At 42.7% G+C, this 18,270-nt stretch overlaps 1 protein-coding gene across 1 annotated transcript in view; it reads right to left on the reverse strand.

Moving 5' to 3' along the window:
- lbr (lamin B receptor) overlaps positions 1-18,270 on the reverse strand; it is a 95,592-nt gene that overhangs the window by 65,342 nt on the left and 11,980 nt on the right. The window contains exon 2 of the mRNA XM_072550502.1: positions 2,649-2,816. Within this exon, the coding sequence (XP_072406603.1) occupies positions 2,649-2,813 (165 nt within the window). The 5' untranslated portion in view covers positions 2,814-2,816. The remainder of the gene's footprint in view (positions 1-2,648; positions 2,817-18,270) is intronic.

Here is an 18,270-nt window from a genome sequence, read left to right on the forward strand (position 1 = left end):
GTTTTGGATTCTCACTCTTTGCCACAAAGTGTTGATTCCCCCATTATACTGCCCCTTACTATCACTATATTCCTTTTCGTTCCCCGCTTTCATGACTTTCTGTGCAACATTACCATGAACAATAGGATCATCATACTTTGAATACTATTGTCATCCAAACTATTTGAAACAATCTGTTAAACAAATGCAAAGGCTGAAAGCCCCTGCACTCCTGCCCTCTGTACCTGCTTATCGGTCTCAGCTGTAGCCACATTGCCCCCACTGACCACTGGTCAAATCATAAGATCTCCTGCTAAAAGTAAACCTCACATCCCCAGTGTGTTGCAGTGTACGTAGTTCAGCCCCCAACTCAAATCGTGTCAGATATACCCCAGTAGTCCATTCTTCTTCATTTCACAAGGACGTACATTTTGGACATGAAAACGTGACTATGAAACTTGCATTCTTTCGCAGCTTCCATCAAGACAACTTATTAAAAAAAATGAATTTAGTGTTCTCCAATGCAGCATGGGTTAAATGTATAACATCGTTCCACACCAGTGTGAAAGAGTGACACAATTATTTACATTGTTTACTTGCTTTCCTCCCCAGCTTCTGTACAAAGACCATCCTTTTCCTGGCCACCATCAGTTCGGAAGTGGGGGGGGGGGGGGGGGCGCGCTACTGGACCCAAAACGTTAACTAATTCCTCTCTACAGATGCTACCAGACCTGCTGAGATTTTCCAGCAATTTCTATTGTTTTCAATTTCCAACATTTGTATTTCTTTCATTTTTTGATACAATAATTTATTTCTCCAGATTTTTGGGTCTTTTATTCCATGAATTTCACAAATGTGAGTCCTGAATTTTCTTCATAAAGACAAGTATCTTTAAACTTATCTTCACTTCATAACATTACTTCTCACACCAGGTTAATCTTTTCTTCCTTTTGGAAATCTGTTACCATTCACTCTACCCCAAAAAGGTAGTCTTGCTCCTATTCTTTTAATTGGCATCATATTACTCTTCTATGGACACACACTAAAGTTGAAGAAAATACTGATAACACTCAGATGATCCACAAGTGTTTTGGAATGATTTACAAACAAGTGGTTCGCACCGCTGCCTCAGCACTAAGGACATAGATTCCATTTTACCCTTGGGTAACTAACCATGTGGAGTTTGCACATTTTCTCGGTGTCTGTGTGGATTTCCTCTGGGTGCTCTGGTTTCCTCCCACAGTCCAAAGATGTGCAGATTAGGTGGATTCCCATTGTGTCCAGGGATATGCAAGCTAGGTGGGTTAGCCATGGGAAATACAGGGATAGGGCGGGTCGGTGTGGGATGCCTTTCAGAAGGTCAATGTGGACCCGATGGGCTGAATGGCCTGCTTCCACACAGTAGGGATTTGATGGGGGGGTACGATGGCTCAGTGGTTAGCACTGCTGCCTCACAGTGCCAGGGACCCGGGTTCAATTCCAGCCTCGGGCAACTGTCTGTGTGGAGTTTGCACATTCTCCCAGTGATTGAGTGTTTCCTTTGGGGGTTCCAGTTTCCTCTCACAAAGATGTGCAGGTCAGGTGAATTGACCATGCTAAACTGCCCATGGTGTTAGGTGCATTAGTCGGGGTCTGGGTGGTTTACTCTTCGGAGGGTCGGTGTGGACTTGTTGGGCCGAAGAGCCTGTTTCCATTCTGTAGAAAATCTAATCTAATCAAACAACACTAATTTTAAGCACAGGGCCTTCGAATGATTTCTGCAGAAATTCATAGATTTGGACATGGAACAAATTCAGAAACAGATTTGGCTTGACATATCCCACAACATGATGCAATCAAAGTTCAATATTGAAAAAAACGATTGAGAGTGATGCATTGGTAATGACTGATATCAATGCAAATACCTTCAAAAGAAAAGTGAAGAGGACTCTTTTCATATTAGCAGCTTAAATAGAGACAGAATAGAAAAAACTGGAGGATTGTCAAGTGTCATATCTTTAAGTGAAAAATTATATATAGCTGATGCTGAAAATCAAACAAAAATAACAAAAAATAACTGCTAGAAACTCTCAGTAGGTCAAACAACATTTGCAGATGGAACAAAGAGCCACTAGATGTAATGTGTTAATTCCACTCCTCACTGCACTCTGGACAGAGGTGGAATTAGTAGGTGTAGTGAAAAGATTAGTCAACATGCAGAGGGTCAAAACTAAAAGGATAGATTTGTTAGCAGAGAAGAAAAACACCCAAACTTTCCTGTTCCAACAATTTCTTTTAACAATATTTTTTTTCTCCAGCAAAAGATTTTCAATATAGCATGAGTCTTCAGATTTTTCCATCACAATACATGGGCCTGTTTCAACACTACTAATATAAGATCTCAATTTAGGTAGCACCAGAGACCACTGCAGCACAGGAGACCCAAGCTAGAACGAAGGAAGGAAGTAAATTCCACAGGAGGACTACTTTGTACATGTACAGCAATTAATTAAATTGTAGCCAGATTCAGTTCAAATTCTGGAACACACAAGGTAATGCAGGACTCAAAGCAATTAATATCTACAAATTTGTACAGTAACAATGTAAAATGCAAGGTTACGGTTACAGCACAATTGCATGCAAGGCATTTTCTTCATATCTTAAAGTTTTCAGCACCAAAAAAAAATCACCTTGACATCACTTTCTTTCAGGTCCAGCTCAGTTCCATCCTTATACTTGACTGCATACAGCTGGGTGCTCTTGTTGTAACCAGTCACCTGTACCTCATAGTACAGGTGACTACCTGGCCAACGACCCATGACCATTTCACCATCTGAGAAAGTTTTGGCTGGCATTCTCTGAAAGAAAAGCAGATACTTTACTCCAGTTGCAGCCAGCAGACATGGAGAATACAAAATAAAACCTGATGGTTGTTAGTCAGATCATTTCTTGCCTTTTAAATTTTGAGAACAAGTTCTAAAGGACCAGACTTTACAGCAATGTTGCTTGGACAAATGTAGGAGGTTGAGAGGTGACCTTATAGAAGTTTATAAAATCATGAGGGGTATAGATAGGGGTGGGGAGACTGGGCGCCTCCTAGCAGAGCACTTTAGGGAACATCTCCGAGACACCCGCACCAATCAACCAAACCGCCCCGTGGCCCAACATTTCAACTCCCCCTCCCACACTGCCGAAGACATGGAGGTCCTGGGCCTCCTTCACCTCCGCTCCCTCACCACCAGACACCTGGAGGAAGAACGCCTCATCTTCTGCCTCGGAACACTTCAACCCCAGGGCATCAATGTGGACTTCAACAGCTTCCTCATTTCCCCTTCCCCCACCTCATCCTAGTTTCAAACTTCCAGCTCAGTAACTGTCTCCTTGACTTGTCCGACCTGCCTATCTTCTTTTCCACCTATCCACTCCACCCTCTCCTCCTTGACCTATCACCTTCATCTCCTCCCATTGTACTCTGTGCTACTCTCTCCCCACCCACACCCTCCTCTAGCTTATCTCTCCACGCTTCAGGCTCACTGCCTTTATTCCTGATGAAGGGCTTTTGCCCGAAACGTCGATTTCGCTGCTCGTTGGATGCTGCCTGAACTGCTGTGCTCTTCCAGCACCACTAATCCAGTATTTGGTTTTCAGCATCTGCAGTCATTGTTTTTACCTTAATGGTAGGTGTCTTTTCCCTAGAATGAGGGATTTCAAGACTAGGGGACACATTTTTGAGGGGAGAAGAGAAGGATTTTAAAAAGACATGAGGGGCAATTATTTTTACACAGAGAGTGGTTCATGTGAATTAACTTATTGAGGGAGTGGTGAATGTGGATACAATTACAACATTTAAAAGACATTTGGATAGTTACATAATTAGGAAAGGTTTAGAAGGATACGGGCCAGGAGCAGGCAGGTGGGACTAGTTTAATTTGGGCTCATGTTCAGCAAGGACTGGTTATCTGCTTCCATGCTGAATGACTATTTATTTAAAAAAAAACTTGATTCTGGCTTGACTAAACACCCATTTTACATAGCAAAGTGCAAATTACCAATGCAACAATAAGATAAGTAATTGTCATACCTCGGACTTTTTCTGCTCTATATCAATATCATAGTTGCACAAGAATTATGGGAGAACATGACAAAAGCACTCCACCATCTTAACCTCAGGGGTCCCTGCTCCATAACCTGAACTCCCACTTAGACTTCAGTACTGTAATAAAAATCTTTCCTGACCACTCGACCTTACTTACCTCACTATTATTGGGTGTTTCTCTCCTACATTGCATTTACCGCATTGAGAGTGAATCTACCAGAAGCAAATGAGAACACAATAAAGCTTGTGAATGGAGGCAAAGTTTCTCAGAGATTCTGTCTACGCTACTGCAAAAGCAACTTTTCTCTGGTAAGTCATCAGCTGATTTTCCTCTGAAGTAAAATTTGAAAAAGTGGAAAAAAAAAATCAATAAGGCAAAATTCACTCTTTAATGGAATGCATGCAGTATTCAGAACAACTTAAATGAAACGAATGGAGACTGAAAGGACAAAGAACTGTTTTAAAACCAGCAAAAGAATGGTTGCATGGTTTGAAAGAAAGTAACCAGAAACTCATGCCAAACATTGTAAATAGCCCCTAGAACACAGTGATTGAAGTGATTGCAGATGAATTGGAATCAAAGGGTTCTGTGCACAAGGGCCATTTTTTGGGTCAACTCCCATGTAAATTGGTTATGAGCTTAAGACTGTTACAGGTTACGCCAAAGTGTTTGATTTCTATCAGCAGAGGAGCAGTGTCTCTGTTCTCTGCAGTTAGAACATTTTATTACTGAAGAAAACTAGGTCATCTTTCCTTCATTAATTACAGTAAGCGTGACATTTAACTGATAAGTCAGAGACATATGTTCTAACCAGCATGAGAAGCATAAAATCATCAACCACTGAACAGCCAGTTTCCTCTTTCCATAATCAATTTTTCCCTTTGCTGCCTAAAAGTTTATAATGTGATTTGAGTTTTAATTGTAGTATTACTTGAGAAAGTTTTATAATTGTAGTTAGAGTTTAATTATATAAAAATAGTAATTATTACAAATTCTTGCTCTTTACTAAGTACAGAAATCTGGCCTGCATTTGCTCTCAACCAGGTAAATTGGGGGGAATTATTTTTACTTCTTTAAAATCTAAAATTTAGTACTAATCTGGGAATAGGAGTGCTTGATTTCCAGCATGTCATCCTAGTAGAGTTGTAACAATCAGAAGATGCCAAATTCATATGGGTGGAGGTAAGAAAGCAAAAAGGGAAACAACATACTATGGGTAATCTATAGGCTTACCAAAACAGATATGTGGAAGGACAGAGAATAAAACAGGAGATAATAAGGACATATAAAGAAAGACTTCCATTAATTATGAGTGACTTCAATCTTCACATAGATTGAGATCTTCGGATTGATGGAGGTAGTCATGAGGAAAAAATTCAGTGTGTTCAGGACAGTTTCTTACAACAATAGGTTGTGCATCCAACCAGTGATCAGGCTACTTTGGATCTGTTGATGTATAATGAGGCAGATCTAATTTATGATGTCAGTACAAGAGTGAGAAACCTGGGTCAGAAACAACTGTGTTAAACACAAATGAGTGTGATTACAAAGGAATGAGTACAGAGATAGATTGTGAAAGGATTTTGTGTCAAAGGTGAGCACATGCGAGAGAGTATGACCAGATTCAACTTAGGCCTCTAAGAGATCAGGCTTGGGAAAAGATAATGGGAATTCAGGAAATGGGAGAAGAATTTAATTAATTCTTTGCAGTTTTCGCAGTAGAAGACACTAATAGTGAGGATTTAAAATCTGAATTGTTGTCAGGAACAACCATTTAATGCATGCTTTTAGTAACTACAAAATGGCTTCTTAATGCAATTAACATAAGATAACAAAATGGCTTCTAGGAGCAAATTAACAATTTTGTTTATAATGGCATCTAACCCTGCTGAAAACTGCATTCCTGAACTAACTGAAACAGATTAGCAAACAATGCCCTGTTCATAGTATGAATTAACTAAACAAGATATGACATTATTAAAAAGTATCCTAGCTGACCTTGTAGACGTAGGTGCAGAGAGATAAAGATGTGCAAAATAAGTCAGTTCCCAGGAAATATCATTGGCTCAATTTTATGTCTATTTGCCATTTTGTTACTTTTGATGGTTTAAATTTTGCAATTAAGGCTGTCAGGTTTGTTAAGAGACCTATCTCTATTAAGCTAAAATGCAGCAGCTTTTTCAGAATACACAGGAGGTGCATAACTAGTGTTGCTAGATAGCTTACGCCCGACGTCATAATTAATTGTTAAATCTTGCTGAAACCAGACCGAGCTGCTAGTGTTTATTTGACTGATCGCGGAACACAGAGGCCCCTCCCGGGGATCCAGATTTACAATAGCATTCCAAAATTGCTAATAGGAGGAGAGGAAATAAATATAATAACTATCACTAGAGAAAGTGCTAGGGAAATTAATGGATTTAATGTCCCATGAATCCGATGGGATGTCTTTCAGGATATTAAAAGTCATCACAGAGATAGTGGATGCATTGGCAGTAATCTCCCAAGAAGCATTAGATTCTTATCAAAATCCCAAAAGGACTGGAAAACTTCTAATGATGCTTACTTAAAAAAAAGAAAAAAAAACTATTGGCCAATTAGCTTAACATGTTATTGGGAAAATGTCAGAGTCTCTTATCAAGGAGACAATAGCAGAGTATTTAACAGTACTGGCACAGATAGGGAAACGAGGGATGCTGGTTACCTGAACCAGCTGGTCGCACAAGAAAAACTAACAACAGCGGCTAATTGAATTCTATAGCCACGAGATTAGTGTAGATTTTAATAGGAAAGCTCAAATTCTGGTAAAGTAGACTGCATCCAATCTATTATTTCCTTCCAATTGTTAACATAGTAAAATCTCCATAATCCAATTATTCAATTTCCTTTTTTGATTCTTAGAGGCCAGTAGCATGAGAATTCGAAAGGATTGGGATTTGGGGCGGCAGGGTGACTCAGTGGTTAGCCCTGTTGCTTCACAGCAGCAGGGACCCAGGTTCCATTCCAACCTCAGGTGATGTCGGAGTGGAGTTTGCACATTCTCCCAGTGTCGGCGTGGGTTTCCTCCAGTGCTTGTGTTTCCTCCAACAATCCAACGATGTGCAGGCCAAGTGAACTGACCATGCTAAACTGCATTAGTCAGAGGGAAATGAGGAAAAAGGTGGGTTACTCTTTGGAGGGTCTGTGTGGATTTATTAGATTAGATTAGATTACTTACAGTGTGGAAACAGGCCCTTCGGCCCAACAAGCCCACACCGCTCCACCGAAGCGTAACCCACTCATACATCTACATCTACCCCTTACCGAACACTACAGGCAATTTAGCATGGCCAATTCACCTGACCTGCACATCTTTGGAGTGTGGGAGGAAACCGGAGCACCCGGAGGAAACCCACACAGACACGGGGAGAATGTGCAAACTCCACACAGAGAGTCGCCTGAGGCGGGAATTGAACCTGGGTCTCTGGCGCTGTGAGGCAGCAGTGCTAACCACTGTGCCACCGTGCCGCCCACATTGAGCCAAATGTCTTGTTTCCACACTGTAGGGAATCTAATATAATCAAGGTAATGGGGATTTTAATGCATGATCAAGCAGGGTCAACATGACTGAAGAAAGGGGAACATCACACCCAACAAATTTATTAGAATTTGTTGAGGATAGCAAGGTATCAAGGAGGACAGTTAAAGGGAATGGAATATACCATGCCTCAGGACATCCTTGTCTGTAGCGAATGAGATAGTCAACATTGGCTGAGTCACAGGAGTACATGGTAGGCGGCGTCCCCACATGCAGTAGTGGTATCCATATCGACACTCGTGCAGTGATTTCCATGACAAGGTTGTACAGTGTTGTGGTCAATATTTACAGCAAACTGCCCAGCCTTCAGGGCAACAATAGTCTTTATAAGGGGTGGCAATTGTTTAAAGGTGAGAAGTGGAGGTGTAAGGAAGGTCTTGATGAGGTGCTCATCCTTATTGATAGCGTGGTGCAGGTTGCAAAGAATATGGCATTGCTCCTCCGCTACCGGAAAATACTGGACAACAAAGGATACCCTATTGGTTGTATCCCATGTCTGTCTCCTGAGGAGGTCATTACAGTTTCTCGCTGTAGCGCCATCAGAACTGGCAACGTGTTGAGCATCGTACCCTATTCTTATGAAGACCTCCTTGAGCACCTTTAGGTGTCCATCACGATGCTCCTCATCTGAGCAGATCCGATGTATGCATAGGGCTAGTCCATAGGAGACAACTGTTTTCATATGTTTAGGGTGGGAGTGCAGAGTCATGAGGTCATCCGTGAATTCCTAGAAGCATGGCATTCTAACTGGACCTCTATCAACAAACACAGAGATAGACCCCATCTACCACCCCCTGACAAAAAGAACAGGAAATGACATCACCACAGGAAGTGATATCACCAAACCAAAGAAATCCAGACATATAAATAGAAAGCAGGAATTATTAGCAGTGCTCGCCCAGAGGCCCACTGAAGATGTTACTTAGTAGGGTGATGAAACATCTGGAAATTAACCTACCAGGTCAGTCAGCAAACCTACATCCAAAATGAATGTCCTTAACCTTAACTGGCTTCACATAATGAGCACTTTTCACCTTGTTAAACTGACCTTCCATATGGAATGCTTTAAATATTGTTAAATGGCTTTACAAAATGAATGCTCTTCCACCTTGTTAACCCATTATCCTTGCCTCCAGCACCCCATTGTTAACTAAGTTCTTATCTGATCTGAGTCATGCTCAGCTGAACCTTCTTTCACAAAACTCAACTTCACTCTTTCCCTACCTGCTCATACCCAATACACATTCTTGCTTATATAACTTTTATCGTCTTGCCTTTCAGGACTAAACACTTCTTTCTGACCCTCTGCCTGTTCAGGTTTTTGCTGCACCATTACATCAAACAGGGATATCCGCTAACTGAACCTCCACTCCTTCATCGTTCTCTTTAGTTTTCACTTCGTGCATGATTTATGATAGTGGAATCTGGTTACCACACAGTCTGGGAAAATACCAAGATAGTTCTGTTTTAACTCCTCAGTTTCTTGGTCTTCCTTGGGCTTCACCACAACAAGGGGTGTCACCCTCACCAAATCATTCCCAAGAACAAATTGAATTCCTAGAACTGACACTCTGTCAATCACTCCCACTGTAATTTCCCAGTCTTGAGTTGGCACTCCAACCTGATCTTATATTACGCTAAATTTCTGTCCACCTATCCCATAAATTACCACACTCTCTAATAACAGATCAGAAAGAGTGCATACTCGCTCATCCCTTACTATCAGTGACTGGTTAGATCCTTTTTCAAAATTATAACTGTCTCAAAATTATAACTTCTTGTCCTCCTTCCCCTTGTTCGGAGTAAACTTTACCCACAAAGGCAAATTCTTGATAGAGATCAGGTACTAACTCCATACCCAGCCCCTGCCTAGGCTGTGCACTCTCCTGCAGCTCGGCTCTTCTTGGGGTCTCCTTTACTACCTTCACTAATGCCACTGGCTTAGCTTCTTTTACCACATCTTTTCCCACAATGGCTTTCTTTAACAATCAGTACTGTGACTTTACATGTCCCACCTTACCACAGTGGAAACATCAGAGGCCTTTCACCTCCTTTCTACCATCTTGGGCTTCTTTTTTATCCGATGGTAAATTCTTACCAGTGTTCTCTGCTCTTGGTTTCCTAATATAGGATCACCTCTTCTCCCAAACTCTATCCTTCACAGGACAAAATTCTGGCCGGAAACTTGTTTTACGTACCAACATGTCCTCACCTGCTAATTCTGCTGCCCTTCTCACTTCCTGATCTTTCTGTTCCTCCACGTGAATTCTTATGATATCTGTAAATGAGTTTTTAAACTCCAACAGAATAACTTCTCTTCAAGCCTCAAAAAGATCATATCTATTTTCAACACATGCACCCATCGATCAAAATGACTATGTATAATTCTTTCGAACACAACACTGGCCTGGTTCCTTCGTTGTGCTTCTGAACCACTGTCCATGTGTTTCTGGGACCAATTCATAGGCATTTAAAATAGCCTGTATAACCTCTTCATAATCTCTTGACCCCTCATCTGATAGTGCAGCAAATACCTCAGTAACCCTACCTACCAGTTTAATCTGAACTAGCATTACCCATAAATCCTCAGACCACTTCCATTTTTTTTAAGATTACATTACAGTGTGGAAACAGGCCCATTGGCCCAACAAGTCCACACCGACCCGCCGAAGCGCAACCCACCCGATCCCTATATTTACCCCTTACCTAACACTACGAGCAATTTAGCATGGCCAATTCACCTGACCTGCACATCTTTGGAGTGTGGGAGGAAACCAGAGCACCCTGAGGAAACCCACGCAGACACGGGGAGAATGTGCAAACTCCACACAGTCAGTCACCTGAGGCGGGAATTGAACCCAGGTCTCTGGCGCTGTGAGTCAACAGTGCTAACCACTGTGCCACCGTGCCGCCCATCTGCAAAGCCAATTTTTTTTAATGAAATAAAAGGTGGCTTCAACATCTTTCTCATCAAAATGTGGCAGAGTTTTGACATATTTATACATATCACCACCTTCTCTTTTAATCTCAATCCTATTAACTTGACTTTGCTGACTAAGTCGCAACTTCAAGTTCAAATTCTCTCTCTCTTCCACTCTCCTTTCCTTCTCTGTCTCTTTGCTCAGCTAAGAACCTTCTCTCTCTTTGTTTATCTTCTAACTCCATTTTCCTCAATTGTAATTCAAGATTTTCTAACTCTACTGCACTTCTCTGTTTCTCTGGCACACCTAAGTGTTTGAGTAATTCCCTTACAATTTCAGCTTTATTTTTGTCCTTGGTTAAACCCAAATCTAATTTCTTTGCTAATTCTAAAAAGTATGGCCTTTTCTTTCCTTTGAAACTTTCTTGCCAATTTTGAGAATGACCTTCAAATCCCAGAACCTCTTCAGCAATTTTAAGAGCCATTTCTCTCACTTTAAACTTAATCAACCACAAGTCACCAAAATTAAACAAATTGTCTCACCTATGTTTTATGTAAAGATCTAGGACAGTAATCTGCAAGTGTTTAAAATCTGCTGGGATTTTTTGTACCCCTAAATCTATTCAAATCTGTCTAAACCAATTCAAGTCCCGATGACAAGCTCCCAACCTGTTACGACACGTAGTAGACCCTGCTGCTTAATTTAAGCCAGCAACACAAAAGATTTATCCTGTGTAGTAATCTGTGAAAATTCGATAGGCCAAGAACTATTTAAAATAAAAATTAACCACTTTATTTCTTAAGGTATAACAGAATAATTAACTAACAACTATTTACATCTTTTACCTTCCCTTCTATAATACTAGTCCGATAACATCCCCCAATTAAGATTTACCAAAACTTCAAGTTTACAGAACCAACTAGATGTCGGAATTTCTCTTTTTTTGGTCTTTTCTTCTTCTTAGGGATTTCTGTTTCACAGGTCACTGATCGATAAAGGTACCTTTAAAGACACCTACTCTCCGGGCAGTCTACAGATGCTGGTAGCTTGGCAGTTCTCCTCCCAACTGTTCAATTTTCCCCGGTCTTATACCCCCAAAGCATCAGATTGTGTCATTGGCTTTTAAGATTGCCAATATACTAAATTCAAACTTGATTGGGAGTTTGGTATTTTTTCAGGGTATAATTTAAACTGATTGGCCTAATTCAAATTTGTTTTGTTGTCTCCAGATAACCAACTAATCAAGTTGTTCGACTAAATGTTACATTACATCTTTTTCAGAACACTTGGTGCTGTGTCAGGTAGTTCTGTTAGGTCCAGTACAACCACATCTTCATAAGACTGGACACTGCGCCGGTACTGGGGAAGGAGGGAGCTCTTACAGAACAGGCTGTTCTTGAATCATGCTGAGACCAAAGTCCTGGCAGATCGCATAGCCAGAGTTGTGGACAGAGTTTTAAGTTAAAATAGTGGGGGAAGAAGGAAGTGGTTGGGTTCAGTTGCATTGAAAATTACAGAAATTTAAGGGGAGCAAAGCTCAACAGAGCTTATTATACTTTTCAGAACAGTAACAAGAGCAAGAATAAGGAAACGGTCAGGAATCTAATTTCAGGCATAGCAGATCAGGGGACAACTGTGAGAAAGAGGGCTATCAAAAGACGACTGAGGCTATACACAAAACAAATTAAATGAGCATGTAGCACAGATTGAAATGGGCAAATACGATGCTGTGGGCACAGAAACATTGCTGGGAACTAAATATCCAAGGATATGCATCCAATCAGAAGGATAGGCAGATGGAGCAGAGTTACTATGTTAGTAAGAAATTAGATATCAAAATCGAATACGGAGTCAAAGAAAATGTAGAATCTGTGTGGGTAGAGTCAAGGAACTGCAAAGGAAAGAAGACCCTGATGAGAGTTATTCACAGGCCTCCTTGCAGAAATCAGGATGTGGGGAATAAAATTCATCAGGAGATAGAAAAGGATTCATTACAGTAACCATGAGTGATTTCAAACTGAAAGTAGACTGAAAATAAGATTGGTAGTGGATACCAAGAAATGGATAGAATATCCTCAAGATGGTTTATTGCAGCAGCTTGTGGGTACAGCACACTAAGGAACTGGCAACTCTGGATTTGGTGATTGTAAATGAAGCAGACTTGAATAGGGAGCTTAGAGTGAAGGAACTCCTACAGGACAGTGACCAGTAGATGATAGAATTCACCTTGCAATTTGAGAGGAAGAAGCTGGAATTGCATCTACCAGTATTACAACTGAGTAAAGCATGAGGGAGGAGCTGGCCAGAGTTGATTAGAAGGGAAGCCTAGCAGGGAAGATGAAGGATGAGCAATGGCATGAGTTTCCGGGGTAATTTAGGATACACAGCAAAAATTCAACCCAAGAAAGAAGGAACATACTAACAGGAAGACAAGAGAAGTCAGGAACAATGTAAAAGCAAAAGAAAAAGCTTGCAGTGTGATGAAGATGAGTGGGAAGCCAGAAGATGGGGAAGCCTTTAAAAACCAGCACAGGACAACTAAAAATGCAATACGTGGGGAGAAGAAGAAATGGGAGGTTCAGCTAACTACCAATATAAAAAAATTGCAAGCATTTCTTTCAGATATATGAAAACGATAAGACACAAGAGTAGACATTGGGCCAATAGGAAGTGAGACTGGAGAAACGGTGGCTCAGTGGTTAGCACAGCTGCCTCACAGCACCAGGGTCCCAGGATCAATTCTAGCCTCGGGCGACTATTTGTGTGGAGTTTACACATTCTCCCAGTGTCTGCATGGGTTTCCTCCCACAGTCCAAAGATGTGCAGGTCAGGTGAACTGGCCATATTAAATTGGCCATAGTGTTAGGTGCATTAGTCAGAGGGAAATGGGTCTGGGTGGGTTACTCTTCAGAGGGTCAGTGTGGACTTGTTGGGCCAAAGGGCCTGTTTCCACCCTGTAGGGAATCTAATCTAAAATAGTAATAGACAAAGAAACAGTGGAGGAACTGAATAGGTGCATTGCATTAGTCTTCATGGTGGAGGATGCCAGCAGCATACCAGATATTTCAAGAGAGTTGGGGGCAGGAGTGAGTGTAGTGGCCATCACTAAGGAGATGTTGTCACTGTACAGGACATTGTGGTTAGACCACTTTTGGAATACTGCGTGCAATTCTGGTCTCCTTCCTATCGGATGGATGTTCTGAAACTTGAAAGGGTTCAGAAAAGATTTACAAGGATATTGCCAGGGTTGAAGCATGAGCTACAGGGAGAAGTTGAATAGACTAGGGCTGTTTTCCCTGGAGTGTCGGAGGCTGTTAAGCAATGTTAAGCAATCCTTGAATCTTCAAATGATTTATTCTCTGCAATGGCAGATTCACCCAGCTGGAAAAAAGCAGACAGGATTGAAGTTGGATGATATAGTCAGACAGGTCAAGAAGGATGTGGGATAGTTTTCCACAATACAGGCTATTGTGAGATTTTTATAAGAACCTTCTGTGCCAGTAAAGAAAAACGGCTCAATAATATGGCAGCAAAGGAAACCCAATTGGAGGCATTTATATCTGAAGTATCAGGAAGATCAATGAAAATTTGGAAGGGTGGAATTGAAGTAAGTGGCTGTTTGCAAAGGTGGTAGATTCAAGGATTATCTTTTGAGGCGGGGATGATAATGGTACATTTGAAGACAGCGTCAGAGCTAGCGGGGAGAACTGTTAATAATGCCAACTAACATAGGGACTAGGAATAAAGTTGAGGTCAGCTGTTTTGTAAGAATACAGAAAAAACACCAAGGGTCTCTTGAGCAAGTGAGCTATAGAAGGATGAGAGAAGACAGGAGAGAAACTAAAGGAGAAAGGTCTGGGTTAGGCTAGCAGGAACTTTAAGTCCCAGTGGGCCAAAGAAAGGAACGGAAATAAAAGAGTCAATTGATCTGATGGCCTCAATCCTGGTAATCAAGAAAACCATGGGCTCCTCACATTTATCATTGTAAGTCAGGAAGGAGGAGACATGAGATTTTTAAAAAATATATATTTATTTGAGGATCTAAGATGGCGGCGATCTGAGACGATCACACTGCAGAAATTCGCATTGCAGCAGGAGCAGGGCGGTCCTTTAACCCGCCCAACCCAGGTCATCAGGATTTCTTGGGGCGTTGGAAAGATTGTGGAGCCCCAAGAAACATTTAAAAATTGACTTACCTGTATTTTCAGCTGTCCAGAAATGCCTAAAAAGGGAGGAGGAGCATCTGAGGCCAGGCCTGCAGCAGCCTTGGAGCCAATTACTCTCTAGGACCTGGTGAACCAGCTCTCGAAGTCTCGCGAGATGTTGGGGAAACAGATCGAACAGAAGCTGGCTCCAGTCTCTCTCATGCTGCAGAAGCATGAGCAGCAGCTGGGAGACCTGGAGAAGAGGACGGATGAGGTGGAGCACAGGGTCACAGCGGTGGAAGCTGATGCCAGTTCATTCAAGGAAGAGATCCAAGCCCTGAAGACGGAGGTTCGTAATTTGCGTGACCAAGCGGATGATCTTGAAAACAGGGGCAGGAGAAAAAACATTCGGATCATCAGTCTGCCTGAGGGTAAGGAAGGGGAGCGGCCGGCGGAATTTGTTGAAGATTGGCATGAGAGGATTGAAGATAGGCATGAGAGGATTGAAGATAGAGGGGGCTCACCGGGTCGCAGCGCTGAGGTCGAGTCTGGGTCAACGCCCTCATGCTTTCCTGGTGCAGTTCCATCATTACCGGGATAAGGAGAGTGTCATGGAGGCTTCCAGACTCCAGGGGAAGGATCCAAAGGCCCTAATTTACGAGGGGTCTAAGATAGTGTTTTTTCAGGACTTTTCAGCGGCGGTGATTCAGAAACGAAAATCGTATGATGGTGTCAAGAGAAGATTGAAGGAACTTGGGATTCAGTACTCCCTGAGATATCCGACAGTGCTTCGGATCACCTTAGATGGATCCATGCATCTCTTTGACACATCGGAGAAGGCAAGAGACTTTGTGGACAAACTAATCTAAAAGTTAACCAATTGTAGTATGTATAAATATTGTTGCTTGGGTATGCGTTTATCATTCTGTAAAAGAAATGGAGGAAATCCGGTTGGAGCTTTGTTTTGCCCCCTTTTTTTTCCTCTAGTGATAATAATTTGGTTCAAACTATGTCTGGCAGTGGTTAAGATGTACATTATAAATTTCTAAGTTAGGACATACCAAAGGATGGGTGGGGTATTTATTCACCTTTTTTTTAAATAAAAGAATTTTCTTTATTCATATTGATATTCTATGGGGTGTTTATTCTTTTTAGCTTGTGCTTGTGATGCGGCTCCAGCTGGGAGAAGTGAAGGTGATTGAGATGGTTAGATGCCTATTTATGGGCAGTTCAGGACGGGTAGTTACCCCCTCCAGACAGGGGGTGAGTTCCCCTAATCAGCGCTATCGGTGCTTTATATGTTGGTTTGTTTTCTGGTTTTTGTTGTTTTTTATTTTTAATAATTTTGTATGTTTGTTAAATGTAGTGGTTTTAGTTTATGTAATTTTTATATTTGGTGGATCATGCGACACTAAGGCTCAGCAATTTGTGGTTCGGGTTCCTCCTCTCTGGAATTTAAATGTAATTGCAGAAGATTGTGGCTAATGATTTGATTAAATGGTGTACCTGGAATATCAACGGAAGTCACTCACCAATTAAGAGGAAGAAGGTACTCTTGAGTCTTAGAAAGGAGAAGGTGGATATTGTTTTGTTACAGGAGACACATTTGGATGACAAGGAGCATCTGAAATTACAGCAGAATGGCTTTGACCAAGTTTATTTTTCATCATTTAATACCAGAAGTAGGGGAGTGGCTATATTGGTTAGGTAAAAATAATGACTGCAGATGCTGGAAACCAGGTTTTTGATTAGTGGTGCTGGAACAGCACAGCAGTTCAGGCACCATCCGAGGAGCAGCAAAATCAACATTTTGGGCAAAAGCCCTTCATCAGGAATAAAGGCAGTGAGCCTGAAGCATGGAGAGATAAGCTAGAGGAGGGTGGGGGTAGGGAGAAAGTAGCATGGAGTACAATAGGTGAGTGGGGGAGGGGATGAAGGTGATAGGTCAGGGAGGATGGTGGAGTGGATGGGTGGAAAAGAAGATAGGCGGAAAAGAAGATAGGCAGGTATGACATGTCATGGGGACAGTGCTGAGCTAGAAGTTTGGAACTAGGGTGAGGTGGGGGCGGGGGGGAAATGAGGAAACTGTTGAAGTCCACATTGACGTTCTGGGGTTGAAGTGTTCCGAGGCGGAAGATGAGGCATTCTTCCTCCAGGCGTCTGGTGGTGAGGGAGCAGCGGTGAAGGAGGCCCAGGACCTCCATGTCCTTGGCAGAGTGGGAAGGGGAGTTGAAATGTTGGCCCACAGGGCAGTGTGGTTGATTGGTGCGGGTGTCCCAGAGATGTTCCCTAAAGCGCTCTGCTAGGAGGCGTCCAGACTCCCCAATGTAGAGGAGACCACATCGGGAACTACGGATGCAATAAATGATATTAGTGGATGTGCAGGTAGAACTTTGATGGATGTGGAAGGCTCCTTTAGGGCCTTGGATGGAGGACGTACGGGCGCAGGTTTTGCAGTTCCTGCAATGGCAGAAGGTGCCAGGATGGGAGGGTGCGTTGTAGGGGGGGACCTGACCAGGAAGTCACTGAGGGAACGGTCTTTGCGGAAGGCGGAAAGGGATGAGAAGGGAAATATATCCCTGGTGGTGGGGTCTTTTTGGAGGTGGCGGAAATGTCGGCAGATGATTTGGTTTATGCGAAGGTTGGTAGGGTGGAAGGTGAGCACCAGGGGCGTTCTGTCCTTGTTACGGTTGGAGGGGTAGGGTCTGAGGGCGGAGGTGCGGGATGTGGATGAGATGCGTTGGAGGGCATTGTTAACCACATGGAAAGGGAAATTGCAGTCTCTAAAGAAGGCGGCCATCTGGTGTGTTCTGTGGTGGAACTGGTCCTCCTGGGAGCAGATACAGCGGAGGCAGAGCAATTGGGAATACGGGATGGCATTTTTGCAAGAGGTAGGGTGGGAAGAGGTGTAATCCAGGTAGCTGTGGGGGTCGGTGGGTTTGTAAAACATATCAGTGTCAAGTCGGTCGTCATTAATGGAGATGGAGAGGTCCAGGAAGGGGAGGGAGGTGTCAGAGATGGTCCAGGTAAATTTAAGGTCAGGGTGGAATGTGTCAGTGAAGTTGATGAATTGCTCCACCTCCTCGCGGGAACACGAGATGGCGCCAATGCAGTCCTCAATGTAGCGGAGGAAGAGGTGGGGAGTGGTGCCGGTGTATTTACAGAAGATCGACTGTTCTATGTAGTCAACAAAGAGACAGGCATAGCTGGGACCCATACGTGTGCCCATGGCTACCCCTTTGGTCTGGAGGAAGTGGGAGGAGTCAAAAGGAGAAATTGTTAAGGGTGAGGACCAGTTCAGCCAAACAAATGAGAGTGTCAATGGAAGGGGACTGTTGAAGATGTCTGGAGAGAAAAAAAACAGAGGGCTTGGAGGCCCTGGTCATGGCGGATGGAGGTGTAGAGGGATTGGATATCCATGGTGAAGATGAGGCGTTGGGGGCCGGGGAAACGGAAGTCTTGGGGGAGGTGGAGGGTGTGGGTGGTGTCTCAAACGTATGTGGGGAGTTCCTGGACTAGGGGGAATAGGACAGTGTCGAGGTAGGTAGAGATTAGTTCAGTGGGGCAGGAGC

Source organism: Chiloscyllium punctatum, chromosome 3 (assembly GCF_047496795.1).
Source record: "Chiloscyllium punctatum isolate Juve2018m chromosome 3, sChiPun1.3, whole genome shotgun sequence".
In the NCBI taxonomy this organism is placed as follows: domain Eukaryota; kingdom Metazoa; phylum Chordata; class Chondrichthyes; order Orectolobiformes; family Hemiscylliidae; genus Chiloscyllium; species Chiloscyllium punctatum.